Raw genomic sequence first — 22493 nt, 5'->3', positions numbered from 1 at the left:
TCATGACCTGAGCCGAAGGCAGTCGCTTAACCAACTGAGCCACCCAGGCGCCCGTATCAGTCTTTTTCATTAATGGTTTCTAGGGTTTGTGTCCAAGAAGGCCTTATTAACTCTGAGATTAAAACAAAAACCAGGGGCGCCTGGGTGGCTCAGTCGTTGAGCGTCTGCCTTCGGCTCAGGTCATGATCTCGGGGTCCTGGGATCAAGTCCCACATCGGGCTCCCTGCTCGGTGGGAGGCCTGCTTCTCCCTTTCCCACTCCCCCTGCTTGTGTTCCCTCTCTCGCTGTGTCTCTCTCTGTCAAATAAATAAATAAAATCTTTAAAAAAAAAAAACAAAAAAATAAAACCAAACCATGCCAAGTAGTTTTATTTCTTTAAGTACAATCTGGGGATACTATTTATTATTTAAAAGGTATCTTATTGTTTACTGAGAGGAGACTTGACAAAAGTATAATCAATCTTTTTTAAAGTTTATTTATTTTATTTTTTTTAAAGATTTTTATTTTTTGACAGAGAGACACAGTGAGAGAGGGAGCACAAGGAGGGGGAGTGGAAGAGGGAGAAGCAGGCTTTCCGCGGAGAAGGGAGACCAACGCGGGGCTCGATCCCAGGACCCTGGGATCATGACCTGAGCTGAAGGCAGACACTTAACGACTGAGCCACCCAGACACCCCAAAAGTATAATCAATCTTAAAATGCTCAGTGAAACGGGACGCCTGGGTGGCTCAGTTGGTTGGGCGACTGCCTTCGGCTCAGGTCATGATCCTGGAGTCCCTGGATCGAGTCCCACATCGGGCTCTCTGCTCGGCAGGGAGTCTGCTTCTCCCTCTGACCCTACCCCCTCTCATGCTCTCTCTATCTCATTCTCTCTCTCAAATAAATAAATAAAATCTTAAAAAAAAAAAAAATGCTCAGTGAAACCGAGGCTTCCCATCTTCAGCATTCTGAAGTATTCTCCAGGCTGGGAGGCCGTGGCACAGAGGCTCACAGGGGCAACATTTGAAAAGTCCAGGAGCCAGAGTCCAAAAGTTTCCACAAAGCAAAAGATTCTGGTCTCCTTCAGAAGTCCCATCCCCTAACCCCCACGGCCTGTGTTTTCCTCCCCCCAAATTCCATGTCCAGGGCAAGTCCTCAGTTTACTGTTGAGAGAATCTCTTCCTGAAATCGTTCATTGTCTTGGCCATCATTGGGGCAGTTTGCTGGGCGGGTGTCCTGCTGCTGACCACCACGCCCCCTGTGGGCCCCGCTGGGGCTCAGGCAGTCAGAGCCCGGCTTCTCTGAGAAGAGGTTCAGACTGTTGCTCTGGCTGCTTCCTGGGGCAGGGTGGGGGCGGTGGGGGGGGATGGTGCTGGCTTGATCCGCTGCTCCTCCTTATTTCAAACTTCTCCTGCTTCCTTTGAATATCAGAAGGGGGCTGGGCCACACAGCTGAAAAGGGTCAGCTTTGCCTGCCAGCCTTTGGGCTTATTGACAGGTGCAGATCCAATATTTGTTGTCAGTACTCCATAGCTGCGGCTCTCGGGCATCCCAAAGCCGCACGTACGGCTCCCACCATACCCCATGCTCTTCTGGACTTTCTTAACGTTTTGGTGACAATGAATTTTCCATAACTTATGTTTCTTCCACTAGTACATGATTGTATATTTATGCGATATAGCTGATTGCCATAAAATCTCCAAAATGGACGGGCTCAAGAACAGAATGCGTGACTCCTCCCACCTCCAAGATTGATGTTGTTTTTAAGTACCTGGATGCACGGTTTTCACAGGGTCATCATTTTGTGCAGATAGGCACCCTTGGAACCAGAAAACATCTGCATTTTCAAATTCATTCTGCACCCAGGAAATCCAGCGGCTTCCTCTTCCTGGGGAACCAGTGCTTCTTGCTTTGGTTGGAAGGAGGACATCAACTCAAAGGCAGAAGTGGTAGTAATTGGCCTGTCCTCTGGGTAATGGAAGGTCTGGCAACACTGGTAATGGATCAGTGGGGACCTCTTTCAGCTTGGCTAAAGGGGCTCCGGACGGCCGCAGCTTCTCTGACTTGCTTTTGTTCACCTTAGGTAACCTCTGGCCCGAGTCCAAGTTTTCACTAGTGCTTTTAGAATCATTTTTAGGTCGCTTTTCTCCAAGTGCAGTAGCTTAAGTTTTCACGGTCATTTCCTTTTCCCTTTTTCTTCTGGGGCTAGTCATAGTATGCCTCCCAAGGCATGGTGGCTGCTTCCAATTCATCATGCAGATCAGCCTCCTCAATGTCAGGGAGGGAGTCCACTGACTTTCTATCCAAATTAGAAGTTTTTATTTTCCCTTCCTGAGTCCTTGAGTTGTTAGAACTTTCTCTTTCACCTTGGGCAACAGACCTTTTGCCCACTTTCCTACATCTAAGCTGTCTAGACTTGGCTTGTTTTTGTCTGATTTGGTTTTCTGGGAGGCTTGTGCTTTTGCTTTTAAGGCATCTGATGCAACCACCCATGGAGGTGAAAACTTAGGGATGCAGTGGCCCTCTTCCTTCTTCCTTCACATCCTCACTGAGGCCGTATCTTTGTGTTGTCTCAGGACAGAGGCCTTGGGCTTTCCTCTCTGGAGAAGACCTGGTGTGATTTCTGGCTGATCAAAGCCTTGGACTTCTCACGTCCCTTGGTACCCACCAGGAATTTGTCCCTTTAGGAAGATTGGTGCCGCTTGCTTTGACTCACAGCCCCTTCCCCTTGGGGCCACCCAGGTGTCCTTCTTGCCTGAGGCCCCTTCTGTCCTGAGAGGCAGCAGAGTGGCCTTCTCCAGGCCTCTGGCATGCAACGTGGGCCTGTGGGGCATCTGTGCCTGTCCCCAGACAGCTCCTGGGGAGTAACCAGAAGATTCCTGCTCTGAGGACTAAACTGTAGCAAGTCTGTGGTTCTGCCTTGTCTCCTCTCCCGACTGTGGGACACTGGGTGGGGCCTGTCAAGCTTGGAGGCTTTCCTGTGTTTTTTTCTGTCTGTGCTCAGGGCAGTCCGATCGGCTGCTGGATGCTTTGCAGGGGTGTGGGTAGTCTCCCTCCATTGCAGCCTCCTGAAGAGCGGTTCCAGGGCGCTTTGGGGAATCCTCTTCTCCAAGTAGGGCTCAGCGTCTGATCCACAGGAGTCAACTTCTTCCCCTGGGCCACGGCCCCGGCAGGGCTGCGGATGTGCTGGTGTTGGTGCAGGCGAGGGACTGTCCTGCCCCTCGGGTCTCCGCGAGCATGGCTAGAGACCGGCCAGGCGGACGGGCTCTTCATATCTTGCTGCAGCTTCTTCGGGGGGAGGCTGGTGGGCAGGCACACCCGCAGCTCCCGCACAGCTGGGTGCCCCGACTTCGCTGCCATCGCCCCGAGCCAGGCTTGCGTCGCGCCTCTGGCTGGGTGCGGGCCTGGCCCGGACTGGTGCTCCCAGCGGGAGCTAGGTCTGCAGTCTGGGTGCGCCCGACTCCCTGGCTTCTGCTCCTCGGGGTGCGGAGCCACTGCAGCTGCAGCCCACGATGGAAGGAAGCCCCCTCACCAGATCCTGGCCTCAGAAGTAGCCCACCCACCCTCCCCTTGGGCGCTGTGACCCGCGCGCGCCCCAATGAAATGAACTCCTGTGGGTGGTCCCTGGGCTGCCCCGCCCGCTCCGGCCCTGAGAATTCGCAGGAACCAATCAGCAGTGACCACCCTAGCACCCTGCGCCTGCTGTTGACCGTCTTAATTTTAACCTCAACTTAACCCAACAAAACGAGTTCTATTTCCCCCATTTTGTGGATGAGGAAACTGAGGCTTAGGGAGATCAAATTAACTTGCATGTGGTCACATCACAGAAAGAGGTGAAGCTGGAATCCGAATCTAAGTAGCTTAGGTCTAGGGTGAGCACTCACCTCTGAATAGGTGGAGGAATTGAAGCCTGAAGACAGGAAGGATTAGTCTAAAGTCGAACAGTTTAGTCCCGTGAGGACGGTAATTGTCCCTACATTTGGCTTGCCTCCAAAGCAATGGATGACACAGGCATCAAATAAATTCTTGAAGGAATGAATAGCCATTTGTTGTGACCACCTGAACATCCACAGTAGGGCCTGAGTCAAATCAGCCTAAGCACCCCCTTCCAACCCAATTATCCTTGAAGGCACTTACCCTTCTCTTAGAAGGACTACATTTTATTATTACTATTATTACCACTAAAAGTAATCACTTAATAGTCTTAAGATGGCAGCATTAATTACAGCTCCTTTGATTAGATCAGAACTGATTAGGTCCTAGTCAGATCTCCAGGAATGCATCTGGCCAGAACTCTTGCTCCAATCAAGAAAGTTCCATGGTCGCTCTTCCTTTATTTTTTTATATTTAAATTTTTTAATCTGTTGAAGAATTCTGGAGGTATACATTGTGAGGTATTATTATCAACTTTTCCCTCAATTCTTTCCAGTTGTCTTAACATTATTTACATAGTTTGTTTATATAGATGCCTGTATTTCCCCCCATTATTCTAGGTTTTAAAGATATCTCAAGTCTTAGAATTTATTAGATTTAAGAATTCTTGGCAGTTATTGTTTTTGCTATTCTCAGTAGCATCAATTGGCAGTTCTAATATCACATGAACGCTTCCATAATCACAAATCAAGTTTAAAGAAATGATAGGTAACAAAGAGAATAAATAAAATAAAAACAGCACATTCCCACAACCCGGATACACTAAGGTGTTAACCAAAGGTGAGTATATGGATAGACACTCTTCCAAATCCTTTTCTATGTGTGTATATACAGATATATGCACACACACACATGCTTTATCAAAATGAAATCATATTAAGTAGTGTTCTTTAACCAGCTAGTTCTCTAACCTGCATCATGCATTGTATCTGGTTGTTGGATCCCTCGGGTCTCTTTGAATCAGCACAACTTCCCTCACCCCCTACCTTCTCTATTGTTATTTTATTTTTAACAACACCGACTTGTTCAAGTTCAAGAAACCACGAGAATTGTTCTCTAGAACATCTCCCCTTCCCGATTTGTCTGGTTGCTTCCTTGAGGTCTCATCTGCAGCTCCATCTCTGGTGAATGAGAAGCTGGTTCTAAAGGTTTGATGGATTTCAGTTAAATCCTTTATTTACCTCATAGGCGATACTGAGAACTTCACATTGTATACATCAGGAGACTGATAGTGCCTGTGACGGCAGTCTGATCTCCCTATCGTGCCGCTCTGTGGTAAACAGAAAGTAGCCTGTCAGCATGAGCTTTTGAAAAAAACACAAATACCGTAATTCCATAACCTAGTTCAGGGTTGAATAACAATGGGGTGGTATGGAACATCTCCTCTTTCAGTAGACTTTATACTTCTCTGAAATCCCAAATTCCATAACCAGTTCATACTCAGGATTAACAACAAATGCCTCCTCTCATGGAACACTGTTCTGGAGCATAGCTGATCAGTTCTGACTACATATTAGATACAATAAAGGCCTTTCCTGGATCTGTAGACACCTTTTTGGTAGTTCTAGTGCTTTGTCAAGTTGTACAGCATTTGAAACTTAGGAAGTTTCCTGGTAGAAACAGGAGGTAATCAGGAAACAAACGAAAAACAAATTAGAACCTATGGGTATATATTCAAGCTTTTAAGTGAATATTAGATGCAGGGACTGTAAAATAGAACTATAATAAAAACATTTGAAAGAAGAAGTGTGTCCTTTTTAACTGTTTGTTTTGAGATGGAAAGCTTAATGCAAAATTTGGATCTTATTACAGAAATTGAAACGAGCTCATGCAAATTAATCTCCATTGCACCCATAAAAAAGAAATTAAAAGCACTAATGTTGCATGTGGTATATATACAGTAACATTTCCTAAATAACTTCTGGGTCTAAAACTAGGGATGATATTCAATGCTTCCTTTTCCTCAGGCTACAGTATCATAGGATTCAATTTTGAATCTGATAATGGAGGCATTTTTGTTGCACAATTGCTCACAAAGGAAATGAAGGAAGAAGAAAACAGCCAGATCACTGAAGCAGAGACAAATGAGATACCGCAGTTAGATGTTCACTTCTGGACCTCCTTTCTTGGGTAGACAGAAATTAATTGAGCATCTAATTGTGTCCATTTCAGGGGCACACCATCTTTTACAGTTTAAATTGACCATGTGTTAGTGGCCCATTCTTAGTTTTTTAATTCAGAAGACAACTTCCTATGCTAATCTAGATTGACATGAGTATAAAGATGTTACAGATCTGGTAAACTTTACACTCTTAATTAACAAATTCATGAGACCACATTCTGTGTTTCAAGTAATAGCACATCTTAAATATTTAGCATTAGATATTTGAATAGTATTTTCTTATATCTTTTTTTCTATTCTTACTAAATTCTGAATTCCCATCAAACTCATTTCAAATAAAAAGTTGAAGTATTATTTCAAGGCCTGGAGCTTCCAAGTACAAGCTGTTTTGCCATGTGCTTAGTAAGAAAGCCCTTTTTGAAGCATCTTCATTACCAAACAGAATTCTAAGTCACTGAACCAAAGGGTGTCCCTCAATCCCCATTGTCTGCCATACACATTAGGACTATTTGCCAAACTTGGTGATTCCAGCCAAAAACCCCTAGATATACTCTTGACTGGAGTTGGGACAGCTACCATTTTCCAGGAATGTAATCAAACCCCTAGACAAGCTATTCTTTGAAGAATATGGTCAACATTGCCCAGATCAGCCTAGGATCCAGAGGTGCCTCCATCCTAAGAATGAGAGCTTTGCCTTCCTGTTCATCCTGCTCTACTCTGAGTTCCCCAGGTCAGTGGTTCACTGTTTAGGTGGCACTCCAAGGATTCTAACAGGAGTCTGAGGGAGGTAATTCTGACAGATCCTCCAGCTTAAGTTTAGTTGGGGTGGCTGTGAGACCCAAGCTGCTAGCTATGGATGGCAGACAATAAAACTCCTAGGTTTCTCTGCATCTGTGCATGCGAAGTGAGGTGAGGTGGGGTCTGGGGTCACGGGAGTGGGACGTGTGGTGTGGAGGAAGTGCCTTTGTATGGATCTTTCCCTTCCAGTGAATGAGAACACTGCCCTGTACCCCATACCCCCCCAAGGCTGGAGCAGAGAACTTGGATGTCAGAGGTGGTAGATGTAATCCCTTGGCCTAGAAATTTTCTGATCTGTGAACAGTTGAACCCAAGCTGAAGTTTTGTTTGCTTCTTACTTACCAACATTACATTTAAACAATTCAAAAGTATATGGATTGACCCTTAAATTGCTGTGCCCCCAGCCCCTTCCTCTACCCAGAGGTAATTACATACCTGGGTTTTTATTCCTTACTTTTTCTAAGAGTGAAAGATTGTGGCTGTGTATTTCTGTGACTTTTCACTTTACAACAGGTCTTAGAATTAGGTAGATCTACATATGCTGGAATAGAAATATTTTTTTTTTAAGATTTTATTTATTTGACATAGAGAGACACAGCAAGAGAGGGAACACAAGCAGGGGGAGTGGGAGAGAGAGAAGCAGGATCCCCGCTGAGCAGGGAGCCCTATGTGGGGCTCCATCCCAGGACCCTGGGATCATGACCCGAGCCGAAGGCAGTCGCTTAACGACTGAGCCACCCAGGCGCCCCTGGAATAGAAAGATTTTTTAAGACATATTATTAAGTGAGGGGAAAAAGCAAGATGCCCAACAGTATATACAAAATTATTCCATTTTTGTAAATTTTTAAAAAGTTGCGCATACGTATGTTGATATATTCATAATTCCTTTCTGAACCATTACATGAGAAATTAAAAATAGTGGATAGCATTAAGAGAGAATCTTGTCTTTTTAAACTGTTTGTACTATTTGAAGTTTTCCTTTGTTAAATTTAATTCAAGCTTGTATTTTAAACTTTCTTTCCCTGAGTAACACAGTTTTTGGGGTGGGCAGTGAGTGGGTGGAGAGAAGATGCGATGTCTTCAGAATCTTTCCTTATCAGTGTATAAAGACCCACCTCATTCTTCTGACTCGTGCATTGCATTCCACCATGAGCTCGTGCTGTGACTTATTTAACCACTAATGGACATTAATAGCCTGTTTCTATTTTTTTGCGAATACAAATAATGCTGTATTAAACATCCTTGAACATTAATCATCGTGCATACATGGACTATTTCTATAATATAGTATAACTGATCTTCTATAGTGTAAATTGCTGGGAGTGGAATTGCTGGGTCAACGAGTACGTGCATTTTTCATTTTGATAGATTTTGCCAATTTGCTCTATAAAAGGGTTGTACTAGTTTACATTTCCACAAGTCATGTCTGAGTACATGTTCTTTCATACCTTGCCAAGCCTGGGTATTATCTGGATAACATTATTAAGATTCTGCATTTAAAGAAATTGGAGATTCTTACTGAAAGAAGCTTAGTTTTGTCCAATGAACTGAAGAAATATTAACAACACTTAAGGTGGTTTCTTCAACTTTTATGTGCATGGACAATGATGACAAAACCAAAAAAAAAAAAAAAAGTCTACAGTAAAGGGACATGAAAGCCTTCTGGATGGTTTTGCGTTTTCTTTTCTTCCCGGTAGTCCCGGGAGTCTCACCTGGACTCCCGCAGACTGAGCTGCTCGTTACAGCCGAGTCATCAAGCACATAAAGGAGTGCCGGAGGCAGCCCAGCCCACAATGGGACCAGGCTCTGCCATCAGGCTGGTGAGCAGGCTCTCACGGGGGTGTGGGCAATAAGCAGCTCTTTCTCCCCACCATTTACATTTTGAAGCACTCCAAAATGTTGCATGAAATGATTTCCATTTTCAGTCAGACCATTTGTTTTATATATCAGGGTAAAAAATTACTCAAATTATTTACATTCATTTTAGCCTTTTTTTCTCTACCTCTCCCCATTTGTTCTTGGCATTTTAAAACAGCCTTATTTGAGATATAATTAACATACCATGCAACTCACCCGAAGTATATTTACAGAGAGATACAACCATCACCACTGTAACTTCAGAACATTTTCACTACCCCAAAAAGAAATTGTGCCCCTTAACTATTACCCATCCTCATTCCTCCATCCTCCTCTGCCCTCCCATCCCCTTTTCTTTTTTTCTTTTTTCTTTATTTTTTAGTGAGCTCTATGCCTAATGTGAGGCTTGAACTCACAACCCCGAGATCAAGTGTCGCATGCTCCACCCACTGAACCAGCCAGGTGCCCCCCCATCCCCTTTTAAAAACCTCTCTCCCGGGGCGCCTGGGAGGTTCAGTCAGTTAAGCATCTGCTTTCAGCTCAGGTCATGATCCCAGGGTCCTTGGATGGAGCCCTGCCTGCCGGTCCCCCTGCTTGTGCTCTCTCTCTCTCTCTCTCTGACATATAAATAAATAAAAAATCTGTAAAAAACAAACAAACAAACCAAAAACAAAACCCAAAAACAAAACCCAAAAACCCCTAATAAGTTTTCTGGCTCTACCCAGACTCATCTTCAGGAAATTCAAAGCTATCAGCCAAACCCAGTGCAGTGTGTGCGGTCCTGGGGAGCACAAGCAAAACACTCCTTAGCTAATTTTTCTCAGCATCCTACTCATAAGAGAACTTGTGCATCTGTGCCTGTTTAGATTAGGAAGAAGTGCATGCTTCCAGTGTGAAGGATGGAGAGACTCTGAAATACATGAACAAAGCAACTAACAGCTGTTGAGCACCCACCAATCACAGACCCTGCTATGGGCACAGCACCCCACAGTTTGCAAAACACTGTCCGGTTGGGAGTGGCACTAGTCAGTGTCCAGGGAAGTCCCTCTGAGAATGGACATGGCTCTCATGGCTCTTGTAAGGGACACCATTCATGTGTTACTGTGTGAGGTCAGCTAAGAAAGCCTGTCTGGTAGCCATAATTGTTTGATTTTAGCAAATTTGGCACACGGATTTTGGCAAGTTAAAATAGCAGCTTCTCTCTAATCTGTGGTTAATGTGCAGGGGTGGGAGTGGAATTGATGAGGAGGGGGTGAATGCAGGGGAGGAAATGATGAGGGGAAGAGCACTGGATTCTGATCTCAACTCTGCAGGCTTCTGAGCAAATTCCTCATTTATCTGGATCTTGGGTTCCTGAGACTCAATGATCTCCCAGTACCTTCTAGACTCTTAAAATTTTGAATCAAAACCCCAAGCGTGAATTTGAGAATTTGTATATTTAGAAGCATAGCCTATCACTTTTATTACTGCTTATTTAACAGGTGGTTATATTTTTATTTTGCAAACTTGCTTTGGACTGAGTTTTGTGATGACTGTCATCTTTATTATGAGCATAATTTGGAACTAACCTGGATTTCATGAAGCGCTTCTCCTCCTAATACACTAGATGGCACCAGAGGCAAGGCAAATCAAATTCCCCCAAAAAAGGCGGGGGAGGGAGGGTAGGTTTTGACTACCAAAGTCAAAGTTATTAAATATGGTAAATTCAAAAGGTTTCAGTCTTTATCAAGAATCGTTGTGTCAACATCTTCAGAAAGATGAGCAAACACTGCCAGTGTTAAACATCTTAATATCAGGATAGTCTTTCATTTTGTGTAGCAGCTTTCAAACTGTGACTGTGACCAACTGTAAGATATCTTAGATTGGGACCCAACACATATACACACATGCTAAAGCAACAGAAGTTCCACAGAGCAATCCTAAGCTTTCTTCCCTGTCATGAATTCTGAGACAATTCTCTTGCATTGAAGGGAAGCCTTGGGGGCATCGGCGGGGGGGGGGGAGGGTAAATGACACATTATCTGATGTATTTGATGGTGAGGAAAGTGATGAGGGGCCTTTAGAGGTGTGTTGGTGTTTCAAAATGAGCAATAGGTATACAGAAAAGTAACCAAGCTAAAAAAAATGAGGCAATTATTCATTCCAAGAAAAATAATGTACAGAAATGGAAAAGTACTCTCTGGTTCAGCAGTGAACATTGTTTACATGGTTACAATAATAGAACGACCGAATACTGGTATCACTGTAAGGGGAGGGGAGGGTGAAAAGTTGGATGGCAGCTTAGTTCTCATCTACCTTAACAGGATGTGACTAGTGAATGCCTAATATTCACGTATCATGGAACACTGATATATTTAGAAACGTGGAGGTAAATATCAGAAGAAACAGCTAAAGTACCTAAGGTTGTTGCGTCTAGGGAGTGGGTGCGGGTGGGGTAGTGGAGTGGGGTAGAGACTATTTTTTTTCTTTAAAAATGTATAGTGCTATTATTCAGCCTTAAAAAAGGAAAAAAATTGGACACATACTACAACATGGATGAACCTTGATGACATTGTGCCGAGTGAAATTAGCTAGACACCGAAGGTCAAATACTGAATGAGTCCACTTCCATGAGGGACCTAGTAGAGGCCAATTCATAGAGACGGGAAATAAAATGGGGGTCGCCAGGGCTTAGGGGGTGGGGGGGGGCATTATTGCTTAATGAATACAGAGTTTTAGTTGGGAGAGATAAAAAAGTTCTGAGGACGGATGGTGGTGATGGTGGCACAAGAGTATAAATGTGCTTAATGCCACTCAACTATACATATAAACAGCTGAAATGCTACATTTTATCTCATGTATGTTTCAGCACACCCAAAAAGCAATGTAAGAAGGAAAATAATTTATGGTGCTGTTTGAATTTTAAATAGCTGTCCGCCCACTTTAATTTCAGTACATTAATTTTTAGAAAGCTTTGGATGAATGAAAAGTTTTCGTATGTGTCGTGAGCGTGAGTGTTTGCACATAGATTTTATGATACGATTTGGGCCACTCAGGGGCCTTTTTTGCTTTTATCCAGTTCTTACCTGTATTCTTCTTAAAAATGTTAGGTAAGCTATTCTCAAGTCAGGGAGGTATTACTGAAAGTAGGTAATTTATGAATACATTTCCGGGGCATCTGAGATACCAGGTAACTAAATGTAGCACATGAACACTGAATAAATGTACAGATACATCCAGTTTGAATAAGGACATTATTACGCAGGAATTTCCCTTTTCTGGCCTCTGTTACTCTCAGTGGATATTCTGGATGTTTGGCTGTGTAGTCACCTGCTGAATGGCTTACTGGAATTCGTCACCACATCTGTGCTGGGACTAGGTGGGACTCTCGAGTGAAGCGAAGATGTCGTAGCAGGTGAATACCTGTGATGTCAGAGCTGATTTCTAGCTCATGAGTTTCTCTTTACCATCGCTTTCCTTAACCTGGCCCAAATAGGAGTGTATATATCTGCTTCTTTGCAGTTAGGAGCAATAAAATGCCAATTAGCTTGGCCGTAAGAAGTTGACTAGCAAAGCGCAATTCTAATTTAAATCACCGTGCCTTCAGTTTACAATTGAGAAGACAGCTCTAAGAAGAAGACAATGGAAAATAACTTTATATATCCTTAGAGACGTCAAACTGCCTTCCAGCCTTTAAGTCATGCTTCTTGGTTTTGACAGGTTACATTTCCCGTCAACAGTTTATTGCTATAAAAAGAGTGTTCTATCTCATTGTCATCCCATTTAAATTTTCCTTTTTGTTCACAGTGCGAGATGAGGACAGAAGCACGACGAAAAAATCTTCTTGTTTTGATTTTGCATTACTTAACACAAGAAGGGTATGTTACATTACAAATATTTACAGAGATGATTCCTCTCTTTCTCTGACCCCCACTTTTCCAGATACACACTTACCAAAATAGTTCATAGAATTTATTTTTTAGAGCAGTTTTCTATTTATAGAAAAACTGAGCAGAAAGTATAGAGACCTCCCATCTATTGGGAATCCCCCCGCCCCAGCCAGTCTCCCCTATTATTAACATCTTACATTGGCATGGAACACTTGTCACAACTGGAGAACCAATCTTGATACGTTCTTGTTAGCTGACATCCATAGTTTCCATCAGGGTTTACTCTTGGGCTGTATAATTCCGTGAGCTTTGACAAATGCATAATGTATCCAGCGTTGTAGTATCATATCCAATAGCTTCGCCCTAAAAATCCCTTGTGCTCTGCCTATCCCTGCCCCCATGTTCAGCAACCCAGACACATACTTTTATTGCCTCATTTACATAGATATTATTCCCATTACGCATTTGAAAACTTTAACAAAGCTACCCAGGTCCTGAGATACCTTCCCTTTCCCGTTCGGGTTTCAGGCCTATCAAATGAGATTCCTGGGGTCCCACTGCTGGGTATCTACACAGAAATAATGCTCTTATTCCTCAATTCTCCTTCCCTCAAAATAAAGGTATCGCATTTACCTGATGACCTGTGCTTGACTCTCTTTTCTGGGTAATGCCATCGATAACCAGCAGGGGAGGAAATTGTGAAGCATTTGAATTTGGCCACCTACCTGATTCAGAAGCGTGCAAGCCCTTACAATGAAGGCTGCCAGTGTTCTGGGTTTTGTGAGGAAGAGAGCGCATCCACTCTTTACTTTCAAGTTCCCTTTCTTTCCAAGTTTCAGCCAGGAAGAAAATATTCGGGTTTCAGGCTTAGGGCTTGAACTTTCAAGTTAAAGCAGCAGGTCTCAACTGGGGTGATTTTACCACTTGGAGGACATTTGGCAATGTCAGGAGATGTTTCTGACTGTTACAATGGCACCACTAGGGGAGAGGGCAGGGATGCTGCTAAACATCCTTCAGTTCATGGGACAGCAACCCACAACAGGGTTATCCAGCCCCAAATATCAACCGTGCCAAGACACTGTATCAGGAGGAACTGTGAAAACAAAAGGACAAACAAAGAAAAGTCAGCATAGTTTATCCCTTCTCCTACAGGGCTTACTGTGTATTTACAAAGCATGCATTTCCCCTTTCTGCCCCAAGATGGCCCCTTGCATCTCGAATTAATGAAAATTCTACTAGAGTTGATCATTTTCCTGAGACCCGCTGGTTAAAGTACTTATGAGTGGATCCTCAAGATGAAAAGTAAACTGTCAGAAAAGTAGACCTACCTTTAACAAAATACTAAGAATTTATCCTCACAAAGAGGATAAATTATAGTGGATTGGAATAAACAAAAAGCTTTGTAGAGAAGGTGATGTGAGCTGGTCTTGAAAGATGTATAGAATACGGATAGACAGACATGATGGACGAAGATATTCTAGGCAGGCGCGGAGAGAAAAAAAGGAAAGAGAAGAAAAAAAGAAAGAGAAAGAAAGAAGAAAGAAAGAAAGAAAGAAGGAAAGAAAGAAAGAAAGAAAGAAAGAAAGCAGAAAGAAAGAGAAAGAAAGAAAGAAGAAAGAAAGAAAGAAAGAAAAGAAAGAAAGAAAGAAAGAAAGAAAGAAAGAAAGAAAAGAAAGAAAGAAAGAAAGAAACGGCACGACCTAAGTGGAACAATTAGGTAAACAGAAAGACCAGAGGTTGACTATCAATTGACACTTAAACAATGTCTTTAAAATTAGCAAGGTCACTGGAAATAATCATGGCAACCTCGTTTAAGAAAGTTCAAGTTTCCAACTGCCCTGAATCTGGGGCAGGGAAGAGAGCATAATAAAGTTTTCTCCTACTTTCCCAGATTAGAATCAAACAGCAAGAACTCTGTCCTGCAGCAGGAATTCTTAATCTGAGGTCCTTGGATGAAATTGTATGCTAACTTGTGCATATTTGCACACTTTTCAGGAGAGAGTCGTTGGTTTCAATAAGAAGTCAAGAGTTAAGATTAAGACCTGCAAAGTCTTTCCACTTTCAGAGGATTGTGAGACAAAGCATTTGTTTTTATTGCTAAGACCACTTAAGTTGGACAGCCCTCCAACTGAACAGGTTAAAAATCTTTCCCTGGGGAAGATGGTGCTTACACCCACAGTCAGCTGCTAGGGTCATGTGTGACTGAAGAAAAAACTACCAGAAGTAATACATCCAAGCCGATGATGTCTTCTTATACCTCATTTCCCTCAGTGATATTGATCAACATAGATTTGGAATTTCCTTCAGAACTCATGACCTACCCTTTTCAGCTGCAGCAAAATCATGGTGAATCTTGTTTGCCTCTTGGGGTTGAATTTGGGTTTATCAATTGCCCGATGTTATCTAAAACGATTGCTGGTGAATAAAGAGGTAATCAAGTTGGGCAAATCTTTAAGCTAAAAATGAGTAAAGGTAAAGCACAAGACATTTTCTTAGTTGATTTACTTATTTGACTTTTAAGCACTTCCAAAAACATTTTGAACCATGATGACATCAGTAGAGTAAGTACATAGCTTCCCGAGGCAACTGTTTTGAAAAACACTATGTGCATATCCTCACAGTATGTGGGGCTCCTTACTCTATAGGCAAACCTCATGTATTCTAACTGTTATCTAACGTACTACTTAATATGAGCTTACTATTTGTATTGAACATCTTTAGACTTGTCATGCCTCTTTGCCGTTATTCATTTTACCCAGAGTTAATTCTTTTTTTCTTCCTTTTTTTTTTTTTTCTTTTCTTCATGAAATGGCCAGATATATTGATGCAGCCAATGCTTTGGAGCAAGAAACTAAACTGGGGTTACGACGCTTTGAAGTTTGTGACAACATTGACCTTGAAACTATTTTGATGGAATATGAGAGCTATTATTTTGTGAAATTTCAGAAATACCCCAAAATTGTCAAAAAGGCATCAGACACAGGTACATGGCTATTTTCTAGAAATAAGGTTTTCTCCCATCTTTAAGATTAGTGTTTCTTCCTCACTGTATTCCCAGATAGATGCTACCGCCAGCCTCTACTGAAAGAATAGACTGGAAAGACTGTGTAGCCTATATTAGGTCCTGTACAGACAATGTAAACGTGATTGTCTGGGCAGTGATGTCCCTATAGCCATGTTGGTATTTGCTCAAGGAATGTATGTTTTAGGACAAGGAAAGCAAGACCCCAGTGTATCACAGTTATTTTTTAGAAGACTAACATTACTTTCATTTCTTTAGAGATGGAAAGAGCTGTTGGAAGAGGATAAATGACAGAAGACTTTTTGTTGTTGTTGTTAGGAAGACCTATTATCTATCTTGAAAATAACATGAAAATGAGTATTGGTGAAGCTAATAGCTCATGTATAGATAATGAAATGCTTTTGAAAGCCATCAATCCAGATAATGATCAATATAATGCAAAGACCCAGTATAGGTTAGCAGTCAAGGAGGCTGGCTGGAGGAAAGATCTAAAGTGAAGGCCCTATGTTTTGTAGTAACACTGACTTAGACGTCTGTAAGTGGGGGAAGTAATTATAAACCAAGGGAGATCATTGTCCTGTTTACAAGGCACTTGTTAAGCCACAGACTTTAACATTTCATGTGGGGACCCGGAAACCAAGAGGAATGTCAATTAAAAATAGCTGGGGCGAATCTCCTAGCTGGAAGGGATGTTTTATCTGAGCTCCTTTCCAATGCAACGTTCAGAGCTCCAAGTTCTTGGCTGGTTGTTGGATCTGGGTTTTGGCAGAGAAAGCACTGACGCCTAACCACTGGGCCACCAGGACTATCACTGACACGATCTAATTTCTAGATTGCTGGTTCTGATCTAACTTGGAACCATAGTCTCCTGGGATATTGGACACCATGTGTTTATTTTAAGGTAAACTGGCAGAGTACTGATAAATGTTCATGCAATCAATCGCCCTGGTGTCCCAGAGATCACAAAGCAAAATGGCAAGTTGATGAAAACTTGAAATGGTTCCTGTCACCTGGCCCACACTGACGCCGCCACCAGGTTCATGGTTTCCAACACGTTTCATAGCTGAGGGCTTTGGGGTCCTCCTCTGTGTGGAAATGCTCGGGAAACACGGGCTTCTTTCTCTTTGCTGGTAGTTTCACTTCTTTCTACATGAGAATAGCTTAAAGCTCCTGGATTCCACAAGGCTGTAGCACAAATTTTAAGAACAATGTGAAAGGACAAACATACCTGACAAATCACTTTCTCTTAAAAAATTAAATTCTTTCCCTTTCCTCCCAATATTTGTTTTGCCACAGCGGAAAATAATTTACCACCAAGAAGTGGAGGGAAGACCAGAAGGTAAAATGAATGGTAATTCATCTTGACCAACCCAACTCTAGGAGTTTGTGGGATCCCTTTCCTGAAGATTCTCCATCTCAACTCCATGTTTGTCTACCAGCAATTGCAGACTATGATCATGTGACCTTGGTGGGCCCAACCATGGGTTCTCCTCATGTTACAGATGTCCAGGATATGGGTCACTGTCTGTTGGTTCTCCTGGTTTTATCACAAATAACTGCATTCACTGGTGCCCTTTCGAGGCTCTGTGCTATGAAGAGTACAGACCTTAGAGATGAAAAGGTCCAGGTTCAATTCCTGGCTCTGCTACTCACCAGCTTGGAGCAAGTTTCTGACACAAAGTGAGGTCCCCACATGTAGAGAGCACCCACACATGCTTCATGATAATATTCTTAATAATGCTCTACCTGAGGCTACCTTTGCTTTGTGCTATTCTTTAGGAACAGTTTTATTGTTTTGACCAAAGTGTTATCCTTTTATTTATAGTTTCCATAAAGCTAGTCAGACTCTGACAATGAATGATAACTACTTTTGAACAGAAACAGTGAGGAGCATTTTAAGAGGCCAGCTTCGGCATGCATTTGGATTCTGATTATTTTTCAGCCGCATGCTCATACCTGGAACTTCCCCAGCATTCTCTACCTGGCAGAATGTTCCATGAGTGAATGTCTTCTGAGCACTTTGCTTCTCTTTAGGGATGGAGCTTGGCAGCTTGGGTGTCTTCAGCTCCTCTCTGAGTAAATGTTTGTACGTGGCAAGCATAGAGGTCAGACAGCAAATGGTTGGAGTTAAGAAGGATAATTAGGAAATTAATGAACAGTGTTTGTTTATAATTTTATAATTGAAGATAGCTATTGAAATGAGAGGTTGTGTCATGAGACTTGCTATTAACAAATGAAAGTACCTTCTCCTAATTTGGGCATCTCACACCAGAGAGCAAGCTCCCAGGTTACAGATTTGCAGATGACCCAGTGGAGGAATGGTTATTTAATGTGATGGATAACAGAATTAGGATGCCAAAAAATCTTGACAATTTGGAAGATGGGCTCGAAATAACAAGATGAAACTTAACAAAATAAGGTGTAAGCTTTAACTAAAGATTAAGACAAATAGCTCCCTCATTACAAAATCAGAGACCCAGAAATTTGAGTTAACAACAGATGCAGTGGGAACTCAACAACGTGAGGTGATTGCCAATGTGGGTCTCGGGCCACAATAATAGAAATACAGTATCCACAAAATAGGAGGTGACTCTATTGTGGTCAGAAGACAGTGGACAAAGGAAAAATGACCAGGATGAGGATGAATCTGGGAGCCAGGTAACCTTAAAAATGATTGGAGCAGCTGGTGATGTTTAGCTTGAAGAATGGAAGACTTGGGGAGGAGGTGCCCCTAGAACAACATGGTACCAGACTTCACTCTTTAAAGAAGGCTGAGCTTTCTTTGTAGAATTCCATAGGGCATACCTGGGAGTGGCAACTAGAGTTACAGCGGGGTGAATTTGGTTCCATATTGGGAAGAATTTTACAATCGTTAGAGCTGATGGGAAATGAATTGTACTGCTTTGCACTTTAAGCACTTGTCTTTGATAGTGTTAAGGCAAATCTGTGAATCACTTGCCTCTAAAGGGAAATCAAAGAGGGGAAGCAGACTCCCAGTTCCCTGCCAGCTCCGCAATGATGTTAGGCAAGTTTAACTATATATATATGACCTCACTTCATTTAAATCAATGCTATTCATAAGAGTTTGCACTTGTAAAATGTTTGGTATTCATTTCATAGATATTTCATTTTTGTGCCAGCAAAAGGCCTGAGGGACAGGCATTTTTATTCCTAATTTACAGGTGAAAAACAAATGCTGTCTACCTCTTATGACACTCACTCCAGTGGGTCAACACTGGGGTCACTGTGTATGGACATTGGTGGTGTTATTGGTGTGGGTGGTCTTGCTGGCCATACACCTATGTGTTTATATTAGACACAAACAACTTTTTCTTTCCCACAAAGAAATGGAGAAATAGCTGCTCTCTGAGACCCAGTAGAACATGGGAGAAATGCTTCCAGTGAAATTCTCGCAAACACATCTCACATGTAAGGACAAAGGAACTGAGAAAACCAAACAGCTTCTGATGTGGGAGTTCATGCTGTGCCCCTCAAGCAGTCCTGCTTCTCTCTAATGTTATCTCCTATCTAACAATATTCCAATCCTGAATTTTTAGGTCTCATGGACAGGACCTCGTGAACAAATTTATTTTACTTTTGCACTGATGTATATAACATATATAACATATATATGCAAACACATATACACATATATATGCAGTCAAACACATATATACATATATATGCAGTCAAACACATATATACTCTTGTAAGTGCCACCATCCCAGCAACCCCCCAGCAGGCTCCCTTCACAGCCAATACTCCCCATGGCCACCAGAGGTAGCCACTATCTGACTTCCAGCCCATCAATTTCTTTTGCTTTAAGTGAACAATATTTGGTGAACATTTGTTTTGCAAATATGAAGATCTGTGACAAAAGAGATGAGGTAAGGTTTGCTTCCCTTCCACAAGTCCCCTCTAGGTACACCCAGCACACTGGATCAAAACCACTGGCAAATCCCTAGGCTTTCTCCTTCATCCCCACAACCTGTCCCCTGGTCTGCATACTGTTCTTTAAGGAAGATGAGAAGAAACGTTGGAGAAATGCTTGCAAAGCCATGTGTTCTTGAGAATACAAAGCTATGTGCAGAAAGGCTGGAGACAGGTGGCATGAGGGAAAATGAAGAGGAGGTCAGGGGCCTCCGGGGGGAGGTGGATCCTCTAGCCTAGTCTTGGAGGAACCCAAGGGGTAGACTGGATCAAGTCAGAGCCAAGATGGATGGGGTGGGAGGGCAGTGAAGATGGAAGGGCCCAACTGTGGTACGTCTGCCTATCTTTCTAGAACTCTTTCTTTAAAATGTGCTACACAAGTTGTTTAGTTACCTCAAATTAAGTGGTTAGAATAATTCCTTCCAAGGTCTTTGTTCCCTCCCCTAGGGTGATGAGCGACAGTTGTCAAAATCTTCCCAAGATCAGTCAGCAGAGGCCACGGTCCAGAACCACAGTGGGGAAATCAGGGGATGTCAAATCCCTCCATAAGGAGCATCCTAAACAGGTCTGGACAGCTTTGCTTGGCATTGGTAAAATTGCAGGTGGCTGAGAAATAGCTCCAAGAAAAAAGTCACATTTATTTATTTAAGGACAATGTTTTTAAAATGCTGTGTGATTTTGTTAAATTGTAGATTTTCTTCTGGATTAAAACCACAGGCAAATCTCTAGTCTTCCTAATGTTTTTTAATTTGAGTGGGAGGTCTCCTTCCTCTCCCTAGCCTCTCCTCTGGTCAGAGTGCTGGGTGACAGGCTTTGAGGGGTTAGCCCTGGGCCCAGTCAAAGCAGGGGGCCTGGTTGCTACAATGCTCAGTCATCCCATTTGCGGTAACTGTAGGTGGCAAGCCTTCCTGTCCCAAAGCACATCCCTGGGCTCCTTAGATTAGGCCAGGGATAGTCTCAGGAATGACTGGGTTTCTCCAAAGCACACATGGTTGGTCCCCACTCCGGACCTCCACACTGGACAATCTTGGGGATAGGGTGGACAGCAAGAGGAGAGAGCCCAGCAGGTGGGTGAGATCAATGGCTCCTGACTCAGGGGATCCATACCTAGAACCTCCCTGGGTTGGGACAAACATACCAGGTTTCAGAGGAAAGAGAACCAATTGAAATTGGGAAAAGGAATGGGAAGACTGGATGTCAGAGATGCCCAGTGGGAGAGAAAGGAGTAATCATGAAACTCAATTGTCAGAAGGAATCTCGCACTCTCAAAGAGGTTGTATACCTCTGGCCAGTGTAGTCTGACTCAGGTGGAAGGGAGGTGAAGGTGGGGCAAGAGAATTCCACAGGTGGCTGGTTGACTATTGACTCTGCTCCATCTCCAAACTCAGCCACTCCCAGCATCAAACACCTCTGGTCACAGGAGAAAAGCCAGAGTGGGTTTGGGCTGAGGCACCGTGGTTTCCTCCACTGGAAAAGCTCCTTGGAGCCCATGGCTTCCAGCGACAGCTCTTCCCACATGGCGCAGGCAGCCAGCGAACTCATCTTGTTGGGACTGCACAGAAGTGGCACATGGGGTTCCCATCTACTGAACTGATATCCAGTGTGTGATTTGGGACGATGGAATTGGCAGTTTCTACCGGCCTCTGTAACTTGCTTTCCATGGCTGACTTCCCACTGGCTTCCTCTTTCTTCAGGAGGCTGTCACTAATTCTCATGCGGAGAGTGCTGACTTTGGCTTGAGTATATCAGGAATCAACAAAGGCAGTGGAGAAGAAAACGTCCGCCCACAAAAAGTAAGTGGAATTCATGAACCTAGCACCAAAAGGGGAAATCCCTTTTCTTTCTAAAAATGAAAATTAAAAAATGTTACTGTTGTCAAATAGAAAAGCTAATATAGAACGGTCAGAGCCTGGCTATGAGGTGGGCTGAGAAGAACACTGGGTGAGGATTAGAGCCCTGGGGTTCTGGTCTGCATCTCCTTTCTGGATGAATGGTCTTGAAGGAACTCCCCATCTCTAAGAAGCTCAGTCTCCCTATTTGTAAACTCAGGGGTTTGGAAGAGATGGCTTCTAACGTCACCTTCGGCTTAAACATCCTGTGATTGAAACGGTAAATGCTGGTGTTCTGCGTTATTGAAGGTGTTACGGCGGTGTACTCATCCTTCTCCTCCTCCCTGCCTGTGGTGGTTGACCCACCACAGCCCACAGACAAGGTGGTGGCACCTTGTCTCCCTGGGGCTGTGGCTCTAGGCTTAACTGTCATTTCACGTGAACCATGAAACCTCAGTTCAAATAGGGTGGATCTTGTCCCTAATAGATATCTCTACCCCTTTCATAATGAACCTCGTGTCTTGATTCATAAATAAGAGCTGCTCAAATAGAAAAGACTGATTGGGTAGATGTAGGCAAAAAGCAGGTTAACACATGTCCTTTGGAGATGCGAAGAAGCAGTATCAACATCAACAGGTTTCTCTTGATTATAACTTCAGGGCTGTATTTCTTGTAAGAGCCACCTCTCTTTCTTTGGGCAAGTTCTCAGACTACAGGACTTCAGATTTACCTCCAGCTGGCTCTTCTTGGGTAAACGAGACTCTGGCTGTGTGTGCTTGGAGGGGAAGCTGGGAGCCTCTCCCTGGAAATGAAGGGAGCTCTCATTGGCCTTAACTGGCTCCTTTGGAGGGCCTCAATTATAGAGGTGATCGTGGGAGATGATGCATTCAGATCAGTGCCTCCCTCGGAGAAATACTTCCCAGTTCACCTCTGCCAATTTCATTGTGTTTTCAGCCACTTTGGCCTAGTAATTTTGTGGCCCTAGTTTCTCCCGTGAACATCTCACATTGATATGAATAGTTGTCTCTGATCAGGTCACAAGGAAGGGACTATTTAACCCAGCACTTAACCTTTGAAGGAGTCTGGTTATAAGTTCTCTTTCCAGCAGAAGTGTCCTCAGGGTTAAAATGTAGATGGTTTTCTTCCTAGCACTACCA

General features: G+C 43.2%; 1 protein-coding gene and 1 long non-coding RNA gene across 2 annotated transcripts in view; one reads left to right on the top strand and one right to left on the bottom strand.

The window, feature by feature from the left end:
- Window positions 1-22493, top strand: part of KATNAL2 (katanin catalytic subunit A1 like 2) — a 71027-nt gene that overhangs the window by 15613 nt on the left and 32921 nt on the right. Inside the window, exons 2-6 of the mRNA XM_081801298.1 lie at window positions 12473-12543; window positions 15372-15538; window positions 16874-16916; window positions 19955-20072; window positions 21202-21300. Of these exons, the coding sequence (XP_081657424.1) occupies window positions 12473-12543; window positions 15372-15538; window positions 16874-16916; window positions 19955-20072; window positions 21202-21300 (498 nt within the window). The remainder of the gene's footprint in view (window positions 1-12472; window positions 12544-15371; window positions 15539-16873; window positions 16917-19954; window positions 20073-21201; window positions 21301-22493) is intronic.
- On the bottom strand, window positions 12751-15091 carry LOC145716757 (uncharacterized). Its single transcript, XR_014139625.1, has 3 exons — window positions 14877-15091; window positions 13281-13648; window positions 12751-12862 (listed from the first exon to the last, which is right to left on the bottom strand). It is a non-coding gene; the product is annotated as an uncharacterized LOC145716757 (long non-coding RNA).

This window comes from Leptonychotes weddellii, chromosome 13 (genome assembly GCF_054177405.1).
Source record: "Leptonychotes weddellii isolate Sample4059 chromosome 13, ASM5417740v2, whole genome shotgun sequence".
NCBI lineage: Eukaryota > Metazoa > Chordata > Mammalia > Carnivora > Phocidae > Leptonychotes > Leptonychotes weddellii.
Note: the sequence above shows the minus strand (reverse complement) of the source record. Positions and strands in the feature narration are given on the sequence as shown.